This window comes from Lissotriton helveticus, chromosome 7 (assembly GCF_964261635.1).
Source record: "Lissotriton helveticus chromosome 7, aLisHel1.1, whole genome shotgun sequence".
Lineage (NCBI taxonomy): Eukaryota > Metazoa > Chordata > Amphibia > Caudata > Salamandridae > Lissotriton > Lissotriton helveticus.
In genome coordinates this window covers 419951144-419975507 of record NC_136068.1, presented here as the reverse complement: position 1 = coordinate 419975507, position 24364 = coordinate 419951144, and the positions used below count along the sequence as shown (strand labels likewise).

The 24364-nt window shown below is 51.7% G+C and overlaps 1 protein-coding gene across 7 annotated transcripts in view; it reads left to right on the top strand.

The window, feature by feature from the left end:
* The window catches only part of TCTN3 (tectonic family member 3), a 947116-nt gene that overhangs the window by 319526 nt on the left and 603226 nt on the right, over nucleotides 1-24364 (top strand). For all 7 annotated transcript variants that reach the window (XR_013598563.1, XR_013598565.1, XR_013598564.1 and 4 more), the window contains exon 9: nucleotides 11734-11859. Coding sequence is in view for 4 of the 7 variants with exons in the window: in XM_078652315.1 (XP_078508441.1) it covers nucleotides 11734-11859 (126 nt within the window). In the remaining 3 variants the exon portion in view is untranslated. The remainder of the gene's footprint in view (nucleotides 1-11733; nucleotides 11860-24364) is intronic.

The following is a 24364-nucleotide window of genomic DNA, read 5'->3' as shown; positions in this document are numbered from 1 at the left end:
ACATCTAAAATGTGGGTATTTTTGCTTCTAGCACAACCTCTACATTAGAAGAGCTTGGACGTCTGATTCACCATCTAAAAGTCTATACTGTATAGCCATACTTTAACTTCTTTAGGGAAAACATTCTGTGCACAGTGGAGATTTGCTCACCCCACCTCTTATGATGAGTAATATGGGGAAATATAGCAAGCCCACTACCTCACGTCCTATGACTAGGCATCAAGTAGCCACGACACAACCACTCCCGAGCCTCACCGCCATCGATAAGATGCTCCAGAAAACGATAAGGGTAGTAGCAACAGCTATCGAAAATACAGAGAGGCGGCTCTCACTTACCCCTGCTATTCCCCCTCCCCAGGCTGTAGTGGATTCCTCAGCAGTTACAGTCAATCCTCCCGAGTTAGCCTAATTTCTCATGTCCTCTTTAGCTGAGCTGCCCTGCGCTCAGGTGGCGTCCTACGTGAATATCACTCCTGAGGCTGCCCCGTCCCCACCACATCCAGTAGGTAGAAAGGCCCCTAAACCCCGTACTAGAAGTAGGAAACCGAAACCTTCAAAGAAACTAATAAAAAAAATAGCGCCTATACCCGGCTCTCCACACTGTGTCCCTGGTCCTCCTGTGTTCCCCCCAGGACCTCCACTCTGGGCTACTCACTTAATATCTGGGTTGCAGGCCCACATGGAACAGCTCATTGGCTCTCATTTCAAATCCCTGTCTTCTAGGATTGACAGATTAGTGTCAATGATAAGCAATAAAGGCCCAGGAAGAGTGCAGCCAGCTAGTCCAACGGGGAACTTGGCCGCTAGACCAATTCCTAGTCCAATTGAGACTTCATGTAATCACAAAACCTTGGCAACCAGCAATAATAGCCCAGTTGCTCCTCTCCGGGTAGCTCATAATTCTATGCCTGATGCTATTCTACCACTACTAGGGGATAGAAATGCAGAAAGCAGTAACACTTTAACCACGAGGGGGACATTGGAAGGGGGTATAGTGGACTTGGACCAACAATTTAAAGTTGGCAGAAAAATCGTTGAAGGCGGACCTCCAATAGCTCTGCCCTGCATTGATCTTCCACCTGAGTCTCTACCATAAGTGGTGGTGCTTGCTGGGGTGCCAGCGCTAAGCCAGGGGAAAAAGGAGGATCATACGGAACTAAAAAAAAAATGCATACATTGGCTCAGTTCTAACAGGCCTCTGCCCCAAATGTTTCTGGGGAAATTCTGTGTGTTAGACGAGTCGACTGGCTCGGTGGGGACCAAAAACCATTGTAGGAAACTGTGTCGTAATTAACTTTAGGCACACCCGTGCTGTAGAATACATCTGCAGCAGGGCGTCCACCTGGTCTAAAACACAAATTTTTCCCTTACATCTATCGTACTTTTACCCCACCCCTCAGCTAGGACCCAGCCGAAATAGAGGTGTTCAGCCCCAAGGGGGACAGAACATGCTACCTCCATAGAATCCAACAGGGGACTTTAACTCGGGAGGGCTTTTTCCCATACACCCCCTTACTCTCATTTTTTCCTCAAAGTAATAGGTTTGGTGCTTTGGAACAGGTGGATTGACGCCCTGAGAGACAGAGATCGACACCTCAAATAGCTAGCAGTCCAGGCCTACAAATAGCAATAGTTAAGGGTGATGGTGCCTTTAATACCGCTGAAAACCAAAATACATCCCAACAAGAGAGTATAGGGGCTAGGGTGGAAGTGGGGGAAATTAGGGGCCAGGTGGGGGCCTATGTCTCCATGGTGGAGACGTCTAGTGACGAGGCAAAAGACAAGACGTCAGAGAAGGAGACCCCAATGTCTTATAGTGCGCTTAAACTAAGTAAAGGTAAACACTCATCTAGTACTGGGCCAACTGATGGTAGCATAAAAATCCTGTACTGGAACTTGGCTGGGATGAAAAACAAGTTATCTTTACCTGAGTGGGGCCTCTTTATGGGAAAGCACAACATCTGTCTGATGTAGGAAACATGGGCGTTGGAGGAGAGTGTATGGCTCGGCTTTGCCACGTTTGATACCCTCGCAATATTTAGAGGTAGAGGGAGACCCTCGGGTGCTTTGTCAATTTGGGTGGGCACGCATTTGGGTGTCCAGGCAGTCCAGATGCCAACCAACTCTTCTGATGTCCAATGTGTACTTTTAACGCTCCAAGACATGACCCAGGTGGCCATATTAAATATCTATTCAAGGACACTACAAAGTGGACAAGAATCTGGCACTATTGAAGCACTAAGGCAGTTTATACTGTCACTTGACTCCTCAGTTGCCCTAATAGTCAGAGGCGAATTTAACTGCCAGTTCGAGCCACTTGTGAGCTCAGATATGGGAGAACTAGACGATGAGGACCAGTTTTGGCACATCCCGACGCCTTGATCCCCCCTTTCAGAGCATGGACTCCGCTGGTCCTTCAGATTAAATCACTCTGCCTTACAACGTCTCTGCAGGCGTGTAATGGGAGGGTGGGATCGGATAGACCAGGGTTAGTTACTTTTAACAGAACAAGGCAAACTTCTATTATCTAGTTTTGGCACATCCCGACGCCTTGATCCCCCCTTTCAGAGCATGGACTCCGCTGGTCCTTCAGATTAAATCACTCTGCCTTACAACGTCTCTGCAGGCGTGTAATGGGAGGGTGGGATCGGATAGACCAGGGTTAGTTACTTTTAACAGAACAAGGCAAACTTCTATTATCGATTATATAATGATGGAAGCCAGACATTGGGACAGGGTGCTGGATTTTAGGGTCTACCCAAGGCATGACAGTGACCACAACACCCTTGTCCTAACACTTAAACCTGGGAGTTTTGGGCTGTCAAGTCCGGCCTCTGAGCCCAATACTGTGCTGCCGCCCCTTTTGATATCCAATAATAGGCGGAGGATTAAATGGTCTTATGTTCAGGGCTCTCCTACCAAACTCGCTGAAATATATCAGCTGGTTTTACCGCAGCTCACGGATATGGGAGAAATAGGCAATACGAATCTAGATCCAGATTCCCAGGTTAGAGCCCAGGAGATCCATAAGCAGTTGGTTATCAGGCTTGCTGAGGTGTTCTGCCCTGTGGGCAGTAGAAAAGATCCCCTGGAAAAAAAACGCACCCCTGGTATGATGTATCTTGCAGGAAAGCAAAAAAAGATCTGCTGACTGCAATAAAAGCAAAAGACAGAGTTAGTATAAAGAATTGTCGCCTTGAGTACAAAAGGGCCATTACTAGGGGAAAAAAGGACTAGGAGGAGAGCAGATGGAAAGAACTTAGAGTTGCACTCTTACGCAAGGACTCCAAGGCGTTTTGGGCTATTGTCAGCTCTGGTGCGAGTGGGGGTGGTCCAGCCCCTCTCCCGAATATAGCGTCTATAGCCTGGGAAACCCATTTTGGAGCACTCTATGCAAGCTCTGGTGAAGAGCTCATATCCCTCTTAGGTCCCGAACCACTCCATGAGTATAGATTGGTGGGGATGAGGGATTTGGATTTGGGGGAAGCCGTGGAGATTCTTCTGCCGGCTATCCCAGGACCCCGCCATGAGTATCGACTGGCTGGGCCCTCGGATGCTGAACAGATTCAGAACCTGCGGCTCATGAGTATGAGTATCACCAAGACGGGCTTGAGGCCATCACCCTCACTGAGGTTGAGTCCGCAATAGCTAAACTGTTACCTAACAAGGCCTCTGGATTAGACTAGTTGCCTGGGGATCTATTTCGGTCCCAACCCAAAATCGTACCTGGTTGATTTATTCAATGCAATACTTAAGGGGTCTGACCCGCCAGGCACTTGGCTTGGAGCTGAGATCGTCCCCATTTACAAGAAAGGTTGTCCGTTAATCCCATCAAATTACAGGCCCATCAGTCTTATAGACACTACTCAAAAACTAATGGGCAGGATCATTCTAGATAGAATTCAGGGGTGGGCTGAGGGAAACGAGATCTTGACTATATTTCAGGCTGGATTTAGGACGGGTATTTCAACCCTAGACCAAATATTTCGGTTGCAGGTATTATTTTGGAAAACTGTGAGGGTAGAGGGTGGCAGCCTCTACCTCATTTTTTTCGACCTGCGGGCCGCTTTTGACCTAGTACCCAGGGAGAAGTTGTGGAGAGTTTTAGCAGAGCTGGGTCTACCAATTTACTTATTGAACATCTTAATCAGACTCCACACCAACAACTATGCCCAAGTCAGGTGCGGGAGGCATGGTGATCTGTCGGCCCGCATTCCTGTATCTAAGGGGGTACGCCAGGGGTGCGTCCTGGCTCCAACGTTATTTTGTCTTTCCATCAATGGTTTGGTAGATAATTTAATTGATGTAAAAGACAATGACGCCCCAAGACTGGCTACCGGGCGGGTGCCCGCTCTGATGTTTGCTGACGACACTTTGTTGTTGTCTAAAACATCAACGGGCATCCAGCGTACCCTGGATGGATTTGCAGCATTCTGTGCCTCACGTGGACTTGGGATAAACTTGGACCAGACCAAGTTTATGATTTTTAATCATAAATCAATGTGGAAAGGATCACTGGTCCTGCATAACCAAGGTCTGCAGGTGGATCGGTAGGTGTCTCCCAAATAAAAGACCCTCATACACGTGTTTTTTCAAAGTCGTGTAGCGGTATATGATATGATGTGTCCCCGCTTCTTGTAACACGTGTCCGTGCGTAATCCTTGGGTCAGTTTTTGTTTGCACCCTCCGCCAGGAGGTTGTACCATTGGTTAAAACAGTAGTGATGGTGAATAAGTGAAATAGTGCTATAAAGGTGTTCTAAAATACCTGGACAGCCAGAGGTTCAACTTTAATATTTCTGGATTCGGGTAGAAGGTTAAGGCGTGTCGCTATGGAATTATTTAGGAATTCTAGCGTACTAAACTTGTGAGGTTAAAAGTGGTCGACATGTTTCAACCTTATCTGCCTGTTGGTCAGTCGGCTTTCCTCAGGACCATAAAGTGATTAAGTGGAAAAAAAGGAAAAGGTAAATTTGTAACCTGATTCGTTTTGTGGTAGTAGGTCACATTGTACCTCTACATTATGTAAGACTTGTCTCCTCGGGAACCATGGCAGTTAGGGGGAGGCTTCACTCTAGCCTTCAAACACCCATCTAGCAGCTTGTGCTGTCTCTGCCCTTGGTAATCCGGGTTACCAAGGGCAGAGACAGCACAAGCTGCTAGATGGGTGTTTGAAGGCTAGAGTGAAGCCTCCCCCTAACTGCCATGGTTCCCGAGGAGACAAGTCTTACATAATGTAGAGGTACAATATGACCTACTACCACAAAACGAATCAGGTTACAAATTTACCTTTTCCTTTTTTCACTTAATCACTTTATGGTCCTGAGGAAAGCCGACTGACCAACAGGCAGATAAGGCTGAAACATGTCGACCACTTTTAACCTCACAAGTTTAGTACGCTAGAATTCCTAAATAATTCCATAGCGACACGCCTTAACCTTCTACCCGAATCCAGAAATATTAAAGTTGAACCTCTGGCTGTCCGGGTATTTTAGAACACCTTTATAGCACTATTTCACTTATTCACCATCACTACTGTTTTAACCAATGGTACAACCTCCTGGCGGAGGGTGCAAACAAAAACTGACCCAAGGATTACGCACGGACACGTGTTACAAGAAGCGGGGACACATCATATACCTCTACACGACTTTGAAAAAACACGTGTATGAGGGTCTTTTATTTGGGAGACACCTACCGATCCACCTGCAGACCTTGGTTATGCAGGACCAGTGATCCTTTCCACATTGATTTATATTTACTGAAAGGAGATTGAAAGGATCTCTACTCTCTCTCTCTCCACCAATTGATGATATATGATTTTTAATCCCCCGAGGCATACCCGCCCTAACCCCCTTCTGAACAGCAACCTTTTGGAAAGAGTCAAGACATTTGATTATCTCTGTATCACCCTCACGGAATATTTTGATTGGGGCTTCCAAGTTTCTAAATCAGCTCTTAGGTTATCCCAAGTAGTGGGGGTTATTAATAAAATCCATAGAATCTCGGATTTCAAACCAGCAGCCCCGGTCCTTGACATTTTTAGACTACAGGCTAGAACGGCATCAATGTATGGTGCCGAACTATGGGGCCACCAAAGTACTTCTAATCTCTTGAGGGTGGAGCATGGCTTCATGAGGAGCCTTTTGGGCTTACCAGCAAGTACACCGCTCATCCCCCTGCGATTGGATATGGGGCTGGAATCAATAGAGGATCTAGCAGCATTACGACCTATGCTCTACTGGAAGAGACTCTGGTCATTGCCTAAACTGGCTTCCTATAGAGAGGAATTTATAGAGGTTTGGGCTCTCTTAAAAAGTAAAAATATCCCGTGGCTACATCAAATCAGGGCTCTCACTTCTCGGATTGGCTTACCCGAGCTCTGGGAAAATCCCGAGGTGGGTTGCCCTGGGATAACTAAATCAGAACTCCTCTGTCAGCTGAGGCACCAAAACTTGTTAGCTTTCCAGAGACTAACAACTTTGGGAAGACTGACTGTAGAGTTCCTCCAAATAAAATTTTCATCACGAATGGAGGAATTCTTAGACGTTATCCACCCACCTCTTGCGAGGAAACTATATACACAGCTAAGACATGGCAGTTGACCACTTAGGGTACTTACCTGCAAATGGGCCCAATCAGAAAATAACGCTTGCCCAGCATGTAACTACAAGCAAGAAGATGTATGCCACGTTTTATTTTTTTGCCCTGCCTATCAAGCAATAAGAAAATGTTGGCTGATCCCACTATGCAGGAACCTAGGATTTAGACACTAAATCGAAGCCAGTAGGGTCTTGAGATATGATACCCTCCCCCCTATTGTGTTTGCTGTATCGCGGTTCTTAGATGGTATGTGGCGCAGAAGGAAAAGCTTTTTATAACATCTCTGTTAAATTATGAACTCTACATTGCTATGTCTTTTGATAACTATTCAGTTTAATCAACTTTTAAGTCTAATATTTGACTGACCATTTATTTATTGTTTTAATTATTTGTGCCTTTTGTATGTATTTTATCTGCACTTTTATGGTCTGGTGACCGAAATAAAGTTATCAAATGGTAAATGGTGAGTGATCCAAGAGGTTTCTGGGTAGGTAGGTAATGTCAACTTTGAGTGTGAGTTCAGCTGAGAAGAAACAGTAGTCCAAGCGGCTAAAAGTCCCAGACGCCGGGGAATGACAAAAGAACAATCTCATTGCAGGGTGACAGTCTGTCCAGATGTCACATAACTGCATGCCATCCAGAATGTTCCTAAGTGTCCCAGTCAAGCAGCGTTTAGTGTGGGCACGAAGGGGCGTGCGATCCACCAAGAACACAATTAACGTCTCCTGCCAATATTATCGCAGCACCCAAATAGGGAGTCGCTGCTGCCATCAAAGCAGGGAAGAAATCATTGAAGTCAAAATTAGGGGCATACATGTTAATGATACATATCTCCCTCTCCTCCAACTTCCCATGTGAAATAACATAACTCCCCTTGGGATCCGCCACATGGTGCAAATATTGAAAGGGAACCCCTGGAGCCACCTGAATAAGGACCCCCGTGCAAAGCCTGAATATGAGGTAGTATAAAGCTGCCCTCTGCATCCTTTCCTCAGGCATGGTAGGGAGTCCGCCCAAATATGCATCTCTTGCATGCATGTCATTGCCACCCCGTACCATTTCAAATAAGCAAACACGCAACTGTGTTTCTCAAAGGCAGTGATACCACGGACATTCCAGGTAATCTACTTTTATTAGGGAGGCAGCATGGGTCACATATTACTCTCACATTGCCCATCACCAGCGGGGCAGCCCTGCATAACCGGTTCAGCCACAGGGACCCTACTTCTCCTTGCATTGCAAACATATTTCTCGGAAATGGAAGCAGGGTCAAGAACCCCAACTATACTGCAACAGGTAAATCATATTCCAACCCAAATTCCCCCCTCCCCTATGGCAGTACCACCATCAAACCTGGTCTAAGATCAGACAGGATAAGAATTTGCGAGTGTCACCCCACAGCCCAACTATAGAACAATAAGAACAAAAAAGAACAAGTAACAGCAAGCTCTTATTCCTCATTCTGTTTTCCTTTTTTTGTTTCTTTGCTTTTCACAAACATTTGGGCTGCGCTAGTGGTTGGTCATCTGGTGGGGTGCAAGGCAAGACCCTCCAGCCCACCAACCAGGTGCCAACCTCTGAGGGGTTAGGACCCTCGCCAACACCGCTCAGATATTCTCTGGAGTGCCCCTTACGCACTACTCCATGCAAACATCCCCCACATATCAGTTCCAGAGCTCCCCCACATCACCGCAGATACATATCATTCCACTTAGCTGGCTCAAATATTTTTTTCAATTCTTTGCTTGGTTCACCCCAAGCCTTAAATGGCAGTGTCCTCATTCGGGCTCTGGTCTACCAGTTAGTCTTGAGATGTCTCATCTGAATCAGGAACAGTCTCTGTGGGTGCCCTTCTGAATGTGCTCTGATGGCACGTTACATCCCATCAGGGCAAACTCAGATCCATCCAGGGCTCCCAGTCTTATCACGGGACCTCCACTGATTCAGTCACTTTCAATCTCAGGCAGATCTGCCTGATGCTGACGATCATGACGACTCTGTCGAGGGTACCAGACAGGCACATGGATGTTCCCGGGAGTCAAGCCAGTCACTTGCCTCCGGGGCGAGAAAAAAAACAAGGCTTTCACATGGCTTTCGACTCACAGTTTGGCAGAAAAGAGGAGACTGTAATTGAGTTTAAGATCCTGAAGATGTCTTTTTAGATCAAGAAGAGTTTTCCGCTAGTCCTGTATTTGCTGCGTGTTTTCTAGGTTGATTGAACTAGGGTGCCCCTCGAACAGCAACGGCCCTCTGGTGTAGATAGTCTGTAAGATGGTGTCCCAGTCCCTGAAAATGAATAGCCGGGCTATAATAGCTCTTGGCAGCGCACCAGGCTTAGGCGGAGGAACAAGTGCTCTGTGTGCTCACTCAGTGGTGAACATTTTTGAAAGCTTCTTGGGGACCAGGACAGTTGTAATCTTCCATTAATATTTTGGCAGAGTGCCCCTCCGCTTTCTTGAGGAATCCTACAAAACACAGATTGTTTCTATGTGACCTCCCTTCAGAGTCCTCCGCCCGGTCATCTTAGTGCATAACTAGCTTCTGGAGGTCAAGGACAGTGTCACGGAGTGTACGGACCTCTGGTTGTAGGGTGTCTACATTATGTTCGGTAGTATTCACCGAGACCGATACTTTGCGTACATCACACTGCAGCAATTTGACATCAATGGCAACAGAGTCTATCTTATAGACCATCTTGTCACGTGTAGTTTGGATTGCAGCAAGCCCATCTGCGTGGGAGGGGGGTCGTCTCCACAGTCTGCTGCATCCCATCAACCTGGTCAGTCAGAGTCATCTCCTGTGCCCCGGGACCCAGCGTTATGGGCTGTACATAGTACAGGATTCTGTTGGTCTGGGCCGTCCGGTTTCCCTTCTCCTTCACCATTGTTGCCACTCACCGAGGAGCAGGTTATCTGAGGAAACACACCAGATGCACCTCTGTATAATTTTGGAGCATACACGTCCTAATCGTCACTCCCGGGATGTCGCACCTCACAGGCTGGGCCCCAAATCTCAGGGAGATCACGTTAGTGGGCAACAACCCCTTCTCTTAGTCCTTACGAGGTCTCCCTGGAGCAGGGTCAAGACAGCGCAGGTAACGGGGGGCCTCAACCCTACTTTAGGGAATCAGCAACGGCCAGGGCCGGGACTCCCAATTGCCCAGCGAGCCACCACATGCAGGGGCAACGCCACAGCCCCACCATCCTGGCTGTATATGGGACTCGGGATTTCCTCAACACCATGTGTCCCGACTCTCGCCGGGTCCACCTCACCGGGTCCACTAGGTAGCCCGCATCTGTCACTGCATGTGTTTCTTCATGCCGGTGAGAAAGCCAACCACCCACCTCAGCCACACCACTACCTTGCATAGAGTCTCTACATCTGCAGGGATCTGACTTGGTGCAACCCATGCCTTCCTTTCTCAGCTCTGAGTACAGTAAGTAGAGGTGCTCTCACTCCACCGGGCGCCCGGACAGCCACCAACTGACGTCTCAATACACTTCGGTTTTCGCATTAATCCCACGCATATGGACCCAGGCACACCTTCTGCTGTCACTGCAAGCCCTGGTCATCATGGCCAGTCACCAAGAACAGTGGCCCCCCGCGTGAGATTGTCGCTCTCCAGGTCAGCAGGAGTCTCTTGGTGGTAGCCAGCCGGCCGCCAGGCAGCCTTCATTGGGTCGTCTCTACCTCAGGCCCGCTGATTGCCCCTCTCCCTTCCCCTGCTGTGCACCACATCTTCACCACAAGATGCTGCCCTTACCAGCCCCGCAGTGTGTGTGGCCCCGGCCGCCTCGCAATCTACAGTCACCCCAGCTAGGATCCTCCATTCCAGACAGCAGGTTGCTGCCCCCCAAGGTGACCCAGTTCAAAGGCAGTGTCACCACGGGCAACCGCAGGGGTCCTCCGACTGCGGTCTCACGTGCCTGAGACCACCCCCTCACTTCAGAAGCTTGCCGGATGAAGGGTTCATCACTCCGATGGACATCCGGTTAAGCTCTCAGCAGGATTCCCGCACCTTCTAGGGCCAGTCTCTGCTGTGAACGCAGGGCATTCAGCTCACCTCCACCCCCGATGTAGACCTCACTGTCCCAGGCTAGCTGCCCCGGAGTTGTGATTCCACGCGGGAGCCGGCTCCCCTCCATGCAAGCGGGAATCACAACTAGGCAGCCGGGATGTCACTCCTCACTGGATCATCTGTTTCGGCGGGGTCCATTAGTGCATCTGCCCTTCTGTTTTTCAAGCTCTTGTCCCGTCTCCAGCTTTTAGACATCGCTCCACCCAGTCTTACACGGAGCAGGGGAAATGGCGCTGGTTGTTCAAAAGGCCGCCTTCCTGCCAAAGCACACCATTCGCTCTGGGCGAGTAGAGTGGGCCCCAGGGCAAAAGCGTCATCACCCTAGGCCATCGATGGGGAATTGTTGCCTGAGTACTGCAGGATAATGACCAGATTCAGCCTGTGTCGACGGGTGCGTCTGTAGAAATGTCTACCCTGTCATCTTACCAGGCCACGCCCCATTCTCTGACTATTGAGTGAAGATTTGCAGACGTTGGATATTGATTCCTCTTGAAAATTAACCCTCATGTTTGAGCTTATGTTGGGTAATATTTGACGTAACCATCTTTTAGAAAGTGCTTATTAAGTTGTTGGCTAAGGCCTGCTTGGGTGATAAAGGATCCAATGCAACAAACGAAAACTGAGCAAGAAAAGTGCATCTTTTAAATGAATGTGTGACATAATTTGTCTGGCATGTCTATATCTCAGACGAAAAAAAGTTGGTGAAACCTTTGTTCCCACATTTCAGCAGCTTTATGAATGACCTAATAATGTTAAAGTCTCTTTCTGATGTCATGGGGAAATTGAGATTTTTTTTTCAATTGTCTCTTAGAAGTAGATTGAAATAATTTAAATGATTAGTTGGAGTTGGAGTGTGTCATGGCCATTTTGCTTTTAATATTTGTTTTTGTTGTAATAAAAAATTCTCACATGAATTTTGCGTTGCAATGTGCTTGGAAGGTGCATCATGCAAAGATTTGCTGTGTTGGATGTACCTCATTCCTTGAATACCTGTTTATGCTTAGATCTCACGTTTGCTCATGGCTCTTAAGACTCCTATACTTGACTTTACAGGTGAGCTATGTGATAGATTACAATGGAACCCAAGGAATCCAGAATGTGTCTGTTTTCTTCGCTTTGACCAACCTGTCAGCTGACCCGGGGGCTACATTTCTTCAAAGGTTCAGTTTGTTCTTCCGGGTGAGAAAACTAATTTATTTCAAAAAGTTGAGTTAATGGCTTTTCACATATGTTTTGTGTCTTAAAATCTGTTTTTGGCTTAGTTAAAGGACTGCATGATTGATGATAGAAGACATCCCACCGTAGTTAAGCACTAGATGATTAATTTAGTTATTTCCAAATTTGGTATTTCCACCTTTCGTGGATATGGATTGATTCATGTTTTGGATGTTTTGTTAAAATAAAGAAAGCATGCTCTGAATAATAATAATGATAATAATAATCCACATTTGTAAAGCGCGAACAATCACCCGTAATGGTCTCCAGGCGCTGGGGGCCGTCAGGAAGATTAAGCAAGCTATTGCCCAGAGTCACATGGTGCTGGGCTAATCTGTCGCCAGTACCGGGGATCGAACAGTGATCCCCAGATTCCAGCGTCGGTCTCCCTGGCCTCAGCGCCACACCTTTCCCGAATCACATTTTGAGGTTGATGTATTGTATCTTTTTTGTGGGGCACGGGTGGTTGCTCCATAAGGACTGTGGGGTTGCGCCCCTCTGAAATTCCTGCACATTTACATAACAACTTAATAAAGAGATCGATTTATTTAGAGATACGAATGCATCTCGAGTTAATCAATGTATTTAAGTCTGGGCTCTGTGTTTCAGGCTGCCTGTCCTGCCTCGCTCTGAAGCAGGAGATGTAAGCCAGGCAGTAAATCAACTTTCGGAACTGTGATGCAGGGCGCAGGGCTTTCTGTTTTAAAGCCCTCCATTACCATGGAGTCTATGATTGCATGCACTCTGTAGGCCAGTGATGCAATTAGCGTCATGGTATCAGGCGTGGGAGACTTCATCCATTTGTGACTTCAGGCGTCTGTCATTCAAAGGCATAGATCCCACCCTTTCGTCATACTTGAGAGTAGATGCAAGCACGTCAGATCCGGTGCCTTGTTCTGGGTAATGGTAAGTGTTTGCAAGCTAAATTTGGTTTATATATATTGTTTTGAGACCCCTCATCAAGCTAACGCCCCCACTGTGACACCCCAGGCTCTGGCTTCACGGTGCTGGCCCCATTATAAGTTGAGCTGCAGCACTTGTTCCAGTGCAAAATAGATGCAAATAACAAGCAGAGTTCGTTCTTGTTCCCTCTCGAAGTTGATCCAAATATCTGAGTCAAACAAGGTGAACAAATTGTGCTCACTGATGAACATGTGCTTACAGTGGACAGTTCTCTGATCTGTCACATTAAAACTGCCAGTGGCTTCATGCCCCTAAGTTAATACTGATGCCAAAAACATGGGTTGACTTTTAAACAATGAATGTTAAAAACGTTGATGCAATACATTTCAGTGATTTAGTTCCTCTTTTATTTCTCATACTTTACTTAATCTTGCAGTCCCCAAGAGTTAGCTATTTTATAATGTTGTTGTTTATCTATATTTCTTTCTGTGCATACTTTGAGGCTTGAGCCATGCCAGTTGTTTATGAGGGGCTTTGATTGAGCGTGCAGGTGCTAAGCCTAAAGCCAAACAAAGTGCTTTCCAGTGGGTTGGTGTTGGACCCGGCCTCGTGGCGTGGCCCGTCTCTGTCCCTCAGAACTCTGCGAGCGTAGGCCTGCACCCTGAGCCCCTGCGCAGCGTCCCCGTAAGAATAGCCTGCACCCAGCAGCCTGTTCGTCTCACCCCCGATGAGCCCGAACCCCCGTAGACCCACGACCAGGCCCCATGTCCCCGTCCCGCTCACGGCTCCGAGCGCCTAGACCTGACATGCCCCACAAGGCCCGGACGCCATCTTCCCTTCCCGACCTCCCTGTCTCCTTGGGCCTAGCGTGACCCTGGCCCCAGCGAAACCCAGACTCCAAAGGCGCGCCAGTCCCAGCCGGGGGGTAAAGGGCTCCCCGAGTGAGATAAGCCAGGGAGTTTCGATGGCACCTCCGGCCTCCCCTGAGAGACTGGTATCTGTCACACCTTTGGGCCTCCCCTGTGGCCCAGTTTCGATCACCCCTCTGGCCTCCCCGAGGGCTGGCTCCAGACCCGCTGGGCGTCTGGGAATTCCCGGACCCATCTTTCAAAGGGATCAAAGAGCCAACCGCCGGAGCTCGCCAACGACCAGCCCCCAGGGCCGGAGACCTCTGCCTGCGAGGGTCCGGAGATCAAAGAGGAGAAGGACTATAACTGGGCCCGCCTGACAACTAGCGGGCAGTTGTATCTTGGACCGGAAGCCTGCTGATCTGATCGCGGCTGACCCTAAGAAGACTCATCTGGAACCTCTGAGCCCTGCTGACGCTGTCGCGGCTCCTTCTTCGCCTTAAGGAACTGAACCACCTGATCCCTGCTGACGCTGTCGCGGCTCGATCTCTAAGACCATCGGAGCCCTGCTGACGCTGTCGCGGCTCGACCTCTAAGACCATCGGAGCCCTGCTGACGCTGTCGCGGTGCGAGCTGAACTTGCAACCATCCGAGCCCTGCTGACGCTGTCGCGGCTCTCACGAACCTCTCCCGATCGAGCCCTGCTGACCTCGTCGCGGCTCGAGGAGTACTCTGGTCCGGCTCGACCATCGAGACCACCATCATGACCGAGCCGACTCGACGAAGGTGAGGCAGCCAGTACGACCACCATCCCGTACCCCCCGGCTCTAGGATTGAGAGCTGTGCGTGGGGTACGCCTCGTACTGACCCAGGGACTAAAAGACTGTCCCGCTTCCCCCTTCCCGAATCCTCCAAGACTTTGTGGTCCTTTGGCCACTGTGTAGATAAGAGTGCTTCCTTCGTTATTTGCTTATATAAAGAACTTGTTCCTAAAATCCAACGGTGTAGTGTCTGTTCGTAGTGTGGTGTGAGCTCAGTGTGTACGATCCCAGACCCAAAGTCCTCCCCGGTGAGGACCTCACAATCAAGACTCGGCAAGTTCTGTGGGAGAGGTGGATCTTGGGGTGTCTGGGTGAGCACAACCTGGCCCTCGGAGATTGCCCCTTCTAACATTGGTGGCAGCGTCGCGATAAGAACCTACGTCTAGGGATCGTACAGTACTGACACACTACCCGAACAAAGAGCAGCCATGAGCGTCACGACCGACAAGACCACCTTCCAGATGGAGCTTCTGGGAGACTATTCACACCGTGAGCTCAAGCAATTCTGCAAAGATCTCCATATCCCGTCAACGGGATTAAACACCAAAGAGGACTTCCAACAAGCTCTAACAGCCTGGGTGGAGACCGGAGCCCAACCTCCAGCACCGACGGAAGCCGATGGAGGGGGAGCACCCCTGATCGAAACCCACGCCCCAGAGCAAGAAAGAGCAGAGTCCCCGACGCGGACCTACAGCCCCGAGAGAGGTCTGTCTCGAGAAGAGATGACCGACCGAGAACGCAACCGAAACCACGAGCTAGAACTAGCCCATTTGAAAATGGAAGGAGAACTCAAGCTGGCCGAGAAGAAGCTAGCCATCGAGCAGCTGCGGCTGCAAGGAGAACTGGAGGAGAAGAAGCTCCAGCGAGAACATGACGGAAAGAAGCTCCAGCTGGAGCACGAGCGCAGCCTATTGGAAATCGAACTAAAGGCCCGGAACGAAGGTAATAAAACAGCAGCGACCCGAGAGCCCGTTCCCCCGGTGGAACCCAAGGTCCACATCCCCAAGGATGTGGTCAAAGAATATTATAAAAATGACGACATACAGCAATGGTTCAAGGCCTACGAGGTCGCCATGACCTCTCACAGAGTTCCGCAGAAAGATTGGGGAGCCGGGCTGTGGGGTCGATTCCTGAGTGAGGGGAGAGACACACTACTCGACCTACCATCTGCCGAACAGACCTCCTACAGCCACATGAAAGAGGCCCTCCTCACAAGGTACGGGCTCACCCCAGAAATGTACCGCCAACGCTTCCGAGAATGCAAGAAGATCCCCGGCACCACCTGGGTGGAATATGTCAATTTCTATAGCCGGGCCCTCGAGGGATGGATCAAGGGCAGCAAGGTGTCCACCTTCGAGGGGCTCATTGACCTGATTGCGTATGAACATTTGTCCCTGAATTGCTTTGTGGAACTCCGACAGCACCTCCTGGACAGCAAGTTGGCTGACCCCCGGAAACTGGCCGTCGAGGCCGATCGCTGGGTGAGCACCCGAGTCCCCCGGGGGCCCGGGGGAGATTCCGGCCGAAATGAACAGGGGTCTTCCCGCCAGAGAGGAGGGGGGAACCAGAATAGACAGAGGGGATCCCAGGGAGGGTCCCCGCACAGTCCCCCCAGAAACCAGCCCAGCACCTCGCCTCCCACAGCGCGCGCAGGGTTTCCCCCAGCCAAACCAGGGCCCCGAGTCAGCCAAGCCTGCTACCATTGCCAGCAACCAGGGCACTATGCCAATGACCCCCGCTGCCCGTTGTTCAAGAAGCCTGCCGCTGCAGGGCCCCCAGCGCGCCACATCACCTCAGTAGCCCTAGAAGAAGAGGAGGGAGAAGAGGAGTTCGAGGGAGCTGACCCCGCAGCCATGATGTTAGTCTCCCTGGGTGATAGAGAGATGGTCCCAGGAGCCCCCCTACCCGACAATACCGAGAAGTACCGACAGCAGGTGACTGTCAATGGCCATCACATAGGGGCGCTCCGAGACACGGGGGCCAGTATCACCGCCGTCAAACGGCATCTAGTAACCGAAGCCCAGATTGTTCCCCACATCTCCTGCAGGGTGATCGCAGCCGATAACTCCGTCCGCACCTGCCGGATAGCTCAAGTCCCGTTCGAGTGGGGGGGCGTCTCTGGGGAGTTACGAGTGGCAGTCCGCTCCGACATGCCCGTGGACTGCCTGCTCGGCAACGATCTAGAGAGCTCCCCATGGCAGCGGGTTGAGAAAAGGACCCACCTGGAGATGGTGGGCCTGCCCGAATGGGCCTGTGTGAGTACCCGGTCGATGACCGCCCGAAGGGTCACCCCCGAAGGAGCGACCTTAGAGGCGGCACCAATGACCCCTGAGGACCCCGAGGTCCCTGAACCCTCCGAAGCCCCTGAACTGTTCCCCGGGGAGAGCTTCCCCCCCAACGCAGGTCCCCTCGGCCCTAGCGTCGATTCGACCCCGAGCCTGGACGACCTTCCTGAGCTGGCTCAGTGGCGCCAGGAAGGAGGACCGTCCCGTGAAGAATTCTGCCTAGAGCAGACCTCCTGTCCATCCTTGGTTGGGCCGCGGCAGCAGGCCGCCGCCCAGGCCGCCGGGGACCAGTCCGGCCCCCACTTGGTATATTGGGAAAACGGCCTCCTATACAGCGAGCAAAAGTCCGCCGAGCTAGGGTCCGGCCGAGTGCTGGTGGTCCCCCTACGCTTCCGCGGCTTTCTCCTGAACCTGGCCCATGACGTGCCCCTGGCGGGACACTTGGGACAAGACAAAATGTACCATCGCCTGGTCACCCACTTCTACTGGCCGGGCATGCGCTCCGATGTGGAGGCTCACTGTAAGTCCTGCCCCACGTGTCAGTCCAGCGGGAAGAGCGGCGGGAGGCGCAAGGCCCCCCTCCAGCCCTTCCCCGTGGTCAGTACCCCCTTTGAGAGGGTGGGAATCGACATCGTGGGCCCCCTCGACCCCCAGACCTCCTTGGGGCACCGCTTTATCCTAGTACTGGTGGACCATGCCACCCGCTACCCCGAAGCCATTCCCCTCCGGACGGTGACCGCCCCTGTAGTGGGGCGGGCCCTCATGGCCATCTTCTCCCGGGTGGGATTCCCCCGAGAAGTCGTCAGCGACCGAGGGACGAACTTCATTTCGAAATACATGAAGTCCCTCTGGCAGCAATGTGGGGTGACCTACAAGTTCACCACCCCATATCACCCCCAGGGGAACGGTCTGGTGGAACGCTTCAACCGGACCCTCAAAGGGATGATCATGGGTCTCGAAGAGCCCCTGAGGCGTAAGTGGGACGTCCTCCTTCCCTGTCTCCTCTTCGCGTACCGCGAAGTCCCCCAGAAGTCCCTGGGGTTCAGCCCCTTCGAGCTGCTCTACGGGCACCCCGTCCGAGGACCCCTCAGTCTGGTCAAGGAAGGGTGGGAGACGGCGGCCCCTGAACCCCCTCCAGATGTGTTTCGTTACATTCTGGCCCTCCGGAACCAGACGAGGAAGTTCAGAGAACTGGCCGAGGCGAACCTCGAGGCCAGTCAAGAAGAAATGAAACGGTGGTATGACCAGAATGCCACTCTGGTCGAGTTCCAGCCCGGTCAGCGGGTCTGGGTGATGGCCCCTGTGGAGCCCTGTGCCCTGCAAGACAAGTGGACAGGGCCCTTCAAGGTGGTCGAACGCAAAAGTCAGGTGACCTACCTCATCGACGTAGAGTCCCCCAGGAACCCCTTGCGGGTCCTTCACGTGAACCGCCTCAAGCCCCACTTCGCCCGGTCCGAGTTGAGTTTGCTCCTCGCCACGGACGATGGGGAAGAAGAAGAAACGGAGCCCCTCCCCGATCTCCTGTCCACGAAAGAAAAAGATGGCTCCGTAGAGGGGGTGAGTCTCCCCTCCTCCCTCTCTTCCGAGCAGCGCGAGGACTGTCGCCAGTTGTTGGGACAGTTCTCGGACCTCTTCTCCCTCACCCCCGGCGTCACCAGCTGGTGCGTCCACGACGTGGACACCGGGGACAGCCCTCCGGTACGGCACAGAGCCTACCGCGTCCCTGACCGAGTCCGGGCCTGTATCAAGGCCGAGGTATCGAAGATGTTAGCCCTCGGGGTGGTCGAAGCCTCTGACAGCCCATGGGCTAGCCCCGTGGTCCTGGTTCCGAAGGCAGCCGCCCCCGGTGCTGTTTCCGAGCTGAGGTTCTGCGTTGACTACCGCGGGCTCAACGCAGTCACCAGAACCGATGCTCACCCCATCCCCCGAGCCGACGAGCTTATCGATCGCCTCGGGGCTGCTCGCTTCCTAAGCACGTTCGACCTGACCAGTGTATATTAGCAGATCGCCCTCACCGAGGGAGCTAAGGAAAGATCTGCTTTTTCCACCCCGGATGGTCACTACCATTTCCGGGTGATGCCCTTCGGGATGAAGAACGCCCCCGCCACCTTCCAGAGGCTGGTTAACCAGGTACTGGCTGGGTTGGAAGAGTTCAGCGCTGCGTATCTGGACGATATCGCAGTGTACAGTTCCCACTGGCCCGAGCACCTCCAGCACCTCTGGGCGGTGCTGACCGCCCTGAGAAGGGCTGGTCTCACCATTAAGACAAGCAAGTGCCATATCGGACAAGGGTCCGTAATCTACCTCGGGCACCAGGTCGGCAGCGGCCTCGTAGCCCCCCTCCAGCCCAAGATCGATGCCATCGTGGCCTGGGAGGCCCCCACGACCCAGACGGAAGTGCGGGCGTTTCTAGGACTCACGGGGTACTATCGCCGGTTCATCACAAATTACGGCAGCATCGTAGCCCCCCTCACGGAGTTAACCTCCAAAAACCAGCCGAGGAAAGTCAGCTGGACCTCCGCCTGCCAAGAGGCGTTCGAGACGTTGAAAGACGCGATGTGCACCGCCCCCATCCTGCAGGCCCCCGACTACTCACGAGAGTTTGTAGTCCAGACGGACGCATCCGAGCATGGCATCGGAGCGGTCCTGTCCCAGGTGAACGAGAACGGCCTAGACCAACCAGTGGCATTTATTAGCCGGAGGCTACTCCCTCGCGAACAAAGGTGGAGCACCATCGAGCGGGAGGCCTTCGCGGTGGTTTGGGCCCTGAAGAAGCTGAGGCCCTACCTGTTCGGTACTCACGTCCGGGTCCAGACCGACCACCGACCCCTCCGGTGGCTAATGCAGATGAGAGGGGAGAATCCCAAATTGCTGCGCTGGTCCATCTCACTCCAGGGGATGGACTTCACTGTTGAGCACCGGCCTGGTGTTGACCACGCCAACGCAGACGGCCTGTCCCGATTCTTCCGCCTCAGCGAAGAGAACCCCCAAGAGGATGGGTAGTTCTCCCCACCTTCAGCTGGTGGGGACGCGTGTTGGACCCGGCCTCGTGGCGTGGCCCGTCTCTGTCCCTCAGAACTCTGCGAGCGTAGGCCTGCTCCCTGAGCCCCTGCGCAGCGTCCCCGTAAGAATAGCCTGCACCCAGCAGCCTGGTCGTCTCACCCCCGATGAGCCCGAACCCCCGTAAACCCACGACCAGGCCCCATGTCCCCGTCCCGCTCACGGCTCCGAGCGCCTAGACCTGACATGCCCCACAAGGCCCGGACGCCATCTTCCCTTCCCGACCTCCCTGTCTCCTTGGGCCAAGCGTGACCCTGGCCCCAGCGAAACCCAGACTCCAAAGGCGCGCCAGTCCCAGCCAGGGGGTAAAGGGCTCCCCGAGTGAGATAAGCCAGGGAGTTTCGATGGCACCTCCGGCCTCCCCTGAGAGACTGGTATCTGTCACACCTTTGGGCCTCCCCTGTGGCCCAGTTTCGATCACCCCTCTGGCCTCCCCGAGGGCTGGCTCCAGACCCGCTGGGCGTCTGGGAATTCCCGGACCCATCTTTCAAAGGGATCAAAGAGCCAACCGCCGGAGCTCGCCAACGACCAGCCCCCAGGGCCGGAGACCTCTGCCTGCGAGGGTCCGGAGATCAAAGAGGAGAAGGACTATAACTGGGCCCACCTGACAACTAGCGGGCAGTTGTATCTTGGACCGGAAGCCTGCTGATCTGATCGCGGCTGACCCTAAGAAGACTCATCTGGAACCTCTGAGCCCTGCTGACGCTGTCGCGGCTCCTTCTTCGCCTTAAGGAACTGAACCACCTGAGCCCTGCTGACGCTGTCGCGGCTCGATCTCTAAGACCATCGGAGCCCTGCTGACGCTGTCGCGGCTCGACCTCTAAGACCATCGGAGCCCTGCTGACGCTGTCGCGGCTCGAGCTGAACTTGCAACCATCTGAGCCCTGCTGACGCTGTCGCGGCTCTCACGAACCTCTCCCGATCGAGCCCTGCTGACCTCGTCGCGGCTCGAGGAGTACTCTGGTCCGGCTGGACCATCGAGACCACCATCACGACCGAGCCGACTCGACGAAGGTGAGGCAGCCAGTACGACCACCATCCCGTACCCCCCGGCTCTAGGATTGAGAGCTGTGCGTGGGGTACGCCTCGTACTGACCCAGGGACTAAAAGACTGTCCCGCTTCCCCCTTCCCGAATCCTCCAAGACTTTGTGGTCCTTTGGCCACTGTGTAGATAAGAGTGCTTCCTTCGTTATTTGCTCATATAAAGAACTTGTTCCTAAAATCCAACGGTGTAGTGTCTGTTCGTAGTGTGGTGTGAGCTCAGTGTGTACGATCCCAGACCCAAAGTCCTCCCCGGTGAGGACCTCACAATCAAGACTCGGCAAGTTCTGTGGGAGAGGTGGATCTTGGGGTGTCTGGGTGAGCACAACCTGGCCCTCGGAGATTGCCCCTTCTAACAGTTGGCCTCTCTGCAGAGCTCATAGAACAATGTTTATATATTCAATTAGCAACTGAAATTCTGTGGATGTTTGTGTGCAAAAGGGTACACAGATGTCAAAATATTTTCAAGGCAAAAGTAAGAGAAAAGAAAGTGCTTAAATTTGGGGTAGTGTGGTTTATGCGTGTGTGAGAAATTGTCCTCATATATGCTGTCCACTAATTAAAGTGGGCACCTTGCACCAGTCCAAATGACTCTTACGATGTATGAGGTCAAAGATAACCTTTAGAAAGCTATCCTAGTTGTAGTTGTGGAGAGCAGCCTTCAGGCTTAATCTTGAAGGAATGTAAAGCAGCTTGTTTTACCAGAGCATCACCTCCTATATTGACTAAATGAAAGGAGAACCATGGATGTTTTAAATAATTGTGATACATGTGGTGAAATGATGTTTATAATGGCTAACGTATAGCCTGAACACGATAAATTTATTCTGATTTTTAAAAGATTTTAGGTGGTTGTTTTGGATTAATTGAAATGTACACTGTGAAATTGTGCTTTTATGGTTTTGTGACCTAAAAACGAAAAACAAATAAAGCTAAATTTGATTTGATTTGAAAGGAGAACCACACAGTAGTTATATAAAAATATGTATTTATTATTATAACACTCTCTAGTATCCTCTACACAAGAATAGAACACAAAGCACACAATACGAGATCAATAGAACAGTTGTAAGTAGCACAATACACAGTGGGCTCCAGGGGGAGACCAAACCATATACTAAAATAGTGTATTAACAACCATGGTTCAGGTCAACACAAGGTCTAGAGCACTTAGAATCGCTGGGACCCCAGGGAGTAGATGGGGATCCCACGGAGGATGGTTGCACTGTGCTAACACGACTGCGGGCTCCGCACATTTCTATGGGGAAGTCGCTGTTGCAATTTCACAGTTTAAGGACCCTTCTAGGAGGACTTTGAGGAAACCCTTTGAAACCTAAGAGGTGGGAGAGCTACCCCACCTGTGGATACCGTAGTACTCAAGTTACCTAACCCAGAGGAGCCGGGTGCATAGGTCTGGAGTGGTGTCGGAAACCGCTGTCGTTCTCAATGGAGGGCTGCGAAGAAGTACTGCTGCCGTGAAGGTGAAAAGGGTCCGGTGGAATCCAAGGATGGATTTGGGAAGGAAGGAACCTGAAAGCAGAGGGGACAGTGTCAGGGTCACTTCAGAGTGATCAGGTGCTCCGGAGACGAATGCCCACCGATGTCGGGTGCTTCAGGTGCGAAGAATGGAGGCTTGACTCTGCAGCCACGAGGACCAGATGAGAGCTGTCCCACGAAGGATGTCGAGTGCCGAGAGGTCGGTGTCCGGCTGGAGCACCAACAAGCCCTGGCAAAAGCAACCCACGCAGGAAGGTCAAGCAGGAACGGTGTGGACCAGCAAGGGACAGGGGACTCACCAAGCAATGGGGAGTCAGGGCACGTCTGGAGCAACCAGGGAAGCCCAACAGAAATCAAGATGACCCTCAGGAGGACCCATAGGCTGAATGACCAGGAGTCGTTAGGGGACCTCGAGCAAGATTACAAATTACCAGCCCACGGAGCACTCGGTGTGAGGAGGCTGGATCTCTTTGGTGCAAATACTGCTTCGAGTCAGGACTACACAGAGTCCAATGCACAAGCTCGGAATTGTCAACAAGCATATGCAACGGCAAGTGGACACGGTGCACATGGTTCGGGTTATGCAGTCCCCACGATGGATACTGGCCTTAAACTTGTTGAGGTCAGATCGACCTCAGGGACCTTCGAAAACCTACCTCCTGTGTTGCTGAGATCTTTGGAGTCCGCAGGAGCTTGGAAGCAGCGGACCAGTCAGTTGCGTTGAGGTGCCTGCAAGTGCAGGGGGAGTGACTCCTTTACTCCATGGGAGATTCTTAAGTTGTCCTTAGTGCACCACAGGTCCTCCACGGAGTCTGTATGGAGCAAAGACACAGACAAAGTCTTGGACAGAGAGGGAGACGACGTTGGGCCCAGTCAAAGTCCAGCAAAGTCCAGAGCGTCCAGACAGTCAAAGGTCAGTGGTTTCTTCTTGTATAATCTAGTCCACGTAAAATCTAAAGTCTTACAGCCAGGTTAGCCTTTTTGTACCCACTAGAGAGGGTTGTCCAGATTCGGGAGACCCTCCTAGGGGAGGATCAGGACAGAGGGGTGGTTACACCCATGTCACGCCAGAGCAGGAGCCAACAGCTCCCAGAACTGGTTTGAGCTGGACTATGCACAGGGACACCAAATGTGCCCCAAGTGCAGACTTTCAGGGGCTCTCAGAGTGCACCCACCCAGCCCCAATACACTAAATCCTGTCTTGTAGGTAGTCACACCTCCTTGTGACAGGATGCCTATTGTGCTGCCTTCCTCTTCTCAAGCTTGGCTCAGCAGCAGGAGGAGAGAAATGTGTCTCTGGCCTGCAGCATCCATTTTGTGCAGACCGGGTCTAGAAGGCTGGCACCAGGTATACCAGTGACCCCACGAAGCTCACTTCAGAAGGGTGGAATCATACTCACACAGGTTACCAGTGTGGAGGTATGATTCTAAGGTGTTTGATACCAAACACAATATGTTTCTATACAGCCATTTTCTAGATTGCATTTACCGCAAGGTTATAATGCACCTCTACCTATATGTCCGGCTGAGTCACAGACAACCCGGGAAAATGGTCTCCGAAGGCTGCACAGAGGCTCTGCTCATGCAGGGGCACCCTCTCGCTAAAAACCCCGCACCCTGCCTTCAGGATTGATAAGACCTGCTAGAGGGGTGACTTATACTTTTTTTTGTCAAAGTTCTTTTTATTCAGCATGTCAATCGAATAGCACAGATTACACAGGAGAGTGCTCAGGACCTCGTACATATACATGCTGCTAGTATGAGTCCAGTTTTTAACGTTGAGATGCCCCATCGTCCCCCCTCCATGTTACAAAGCATGCCTGTTTTTTTTAATCAAACTGTAGGGGCATCCCTCCAAACTATAACAGTAAACAAACCCCCCCTAGCCCTCCCCTTCCCCGGTGGTGGTGGTACCTCTGAAATCAACTGTCGAGCCGTCAGATGTGTCCTAGAGGAAAGGTAGTGCTAGCTTATAAATTGTTCTCCAATGGTACACTACTGTTCCATGTGGCT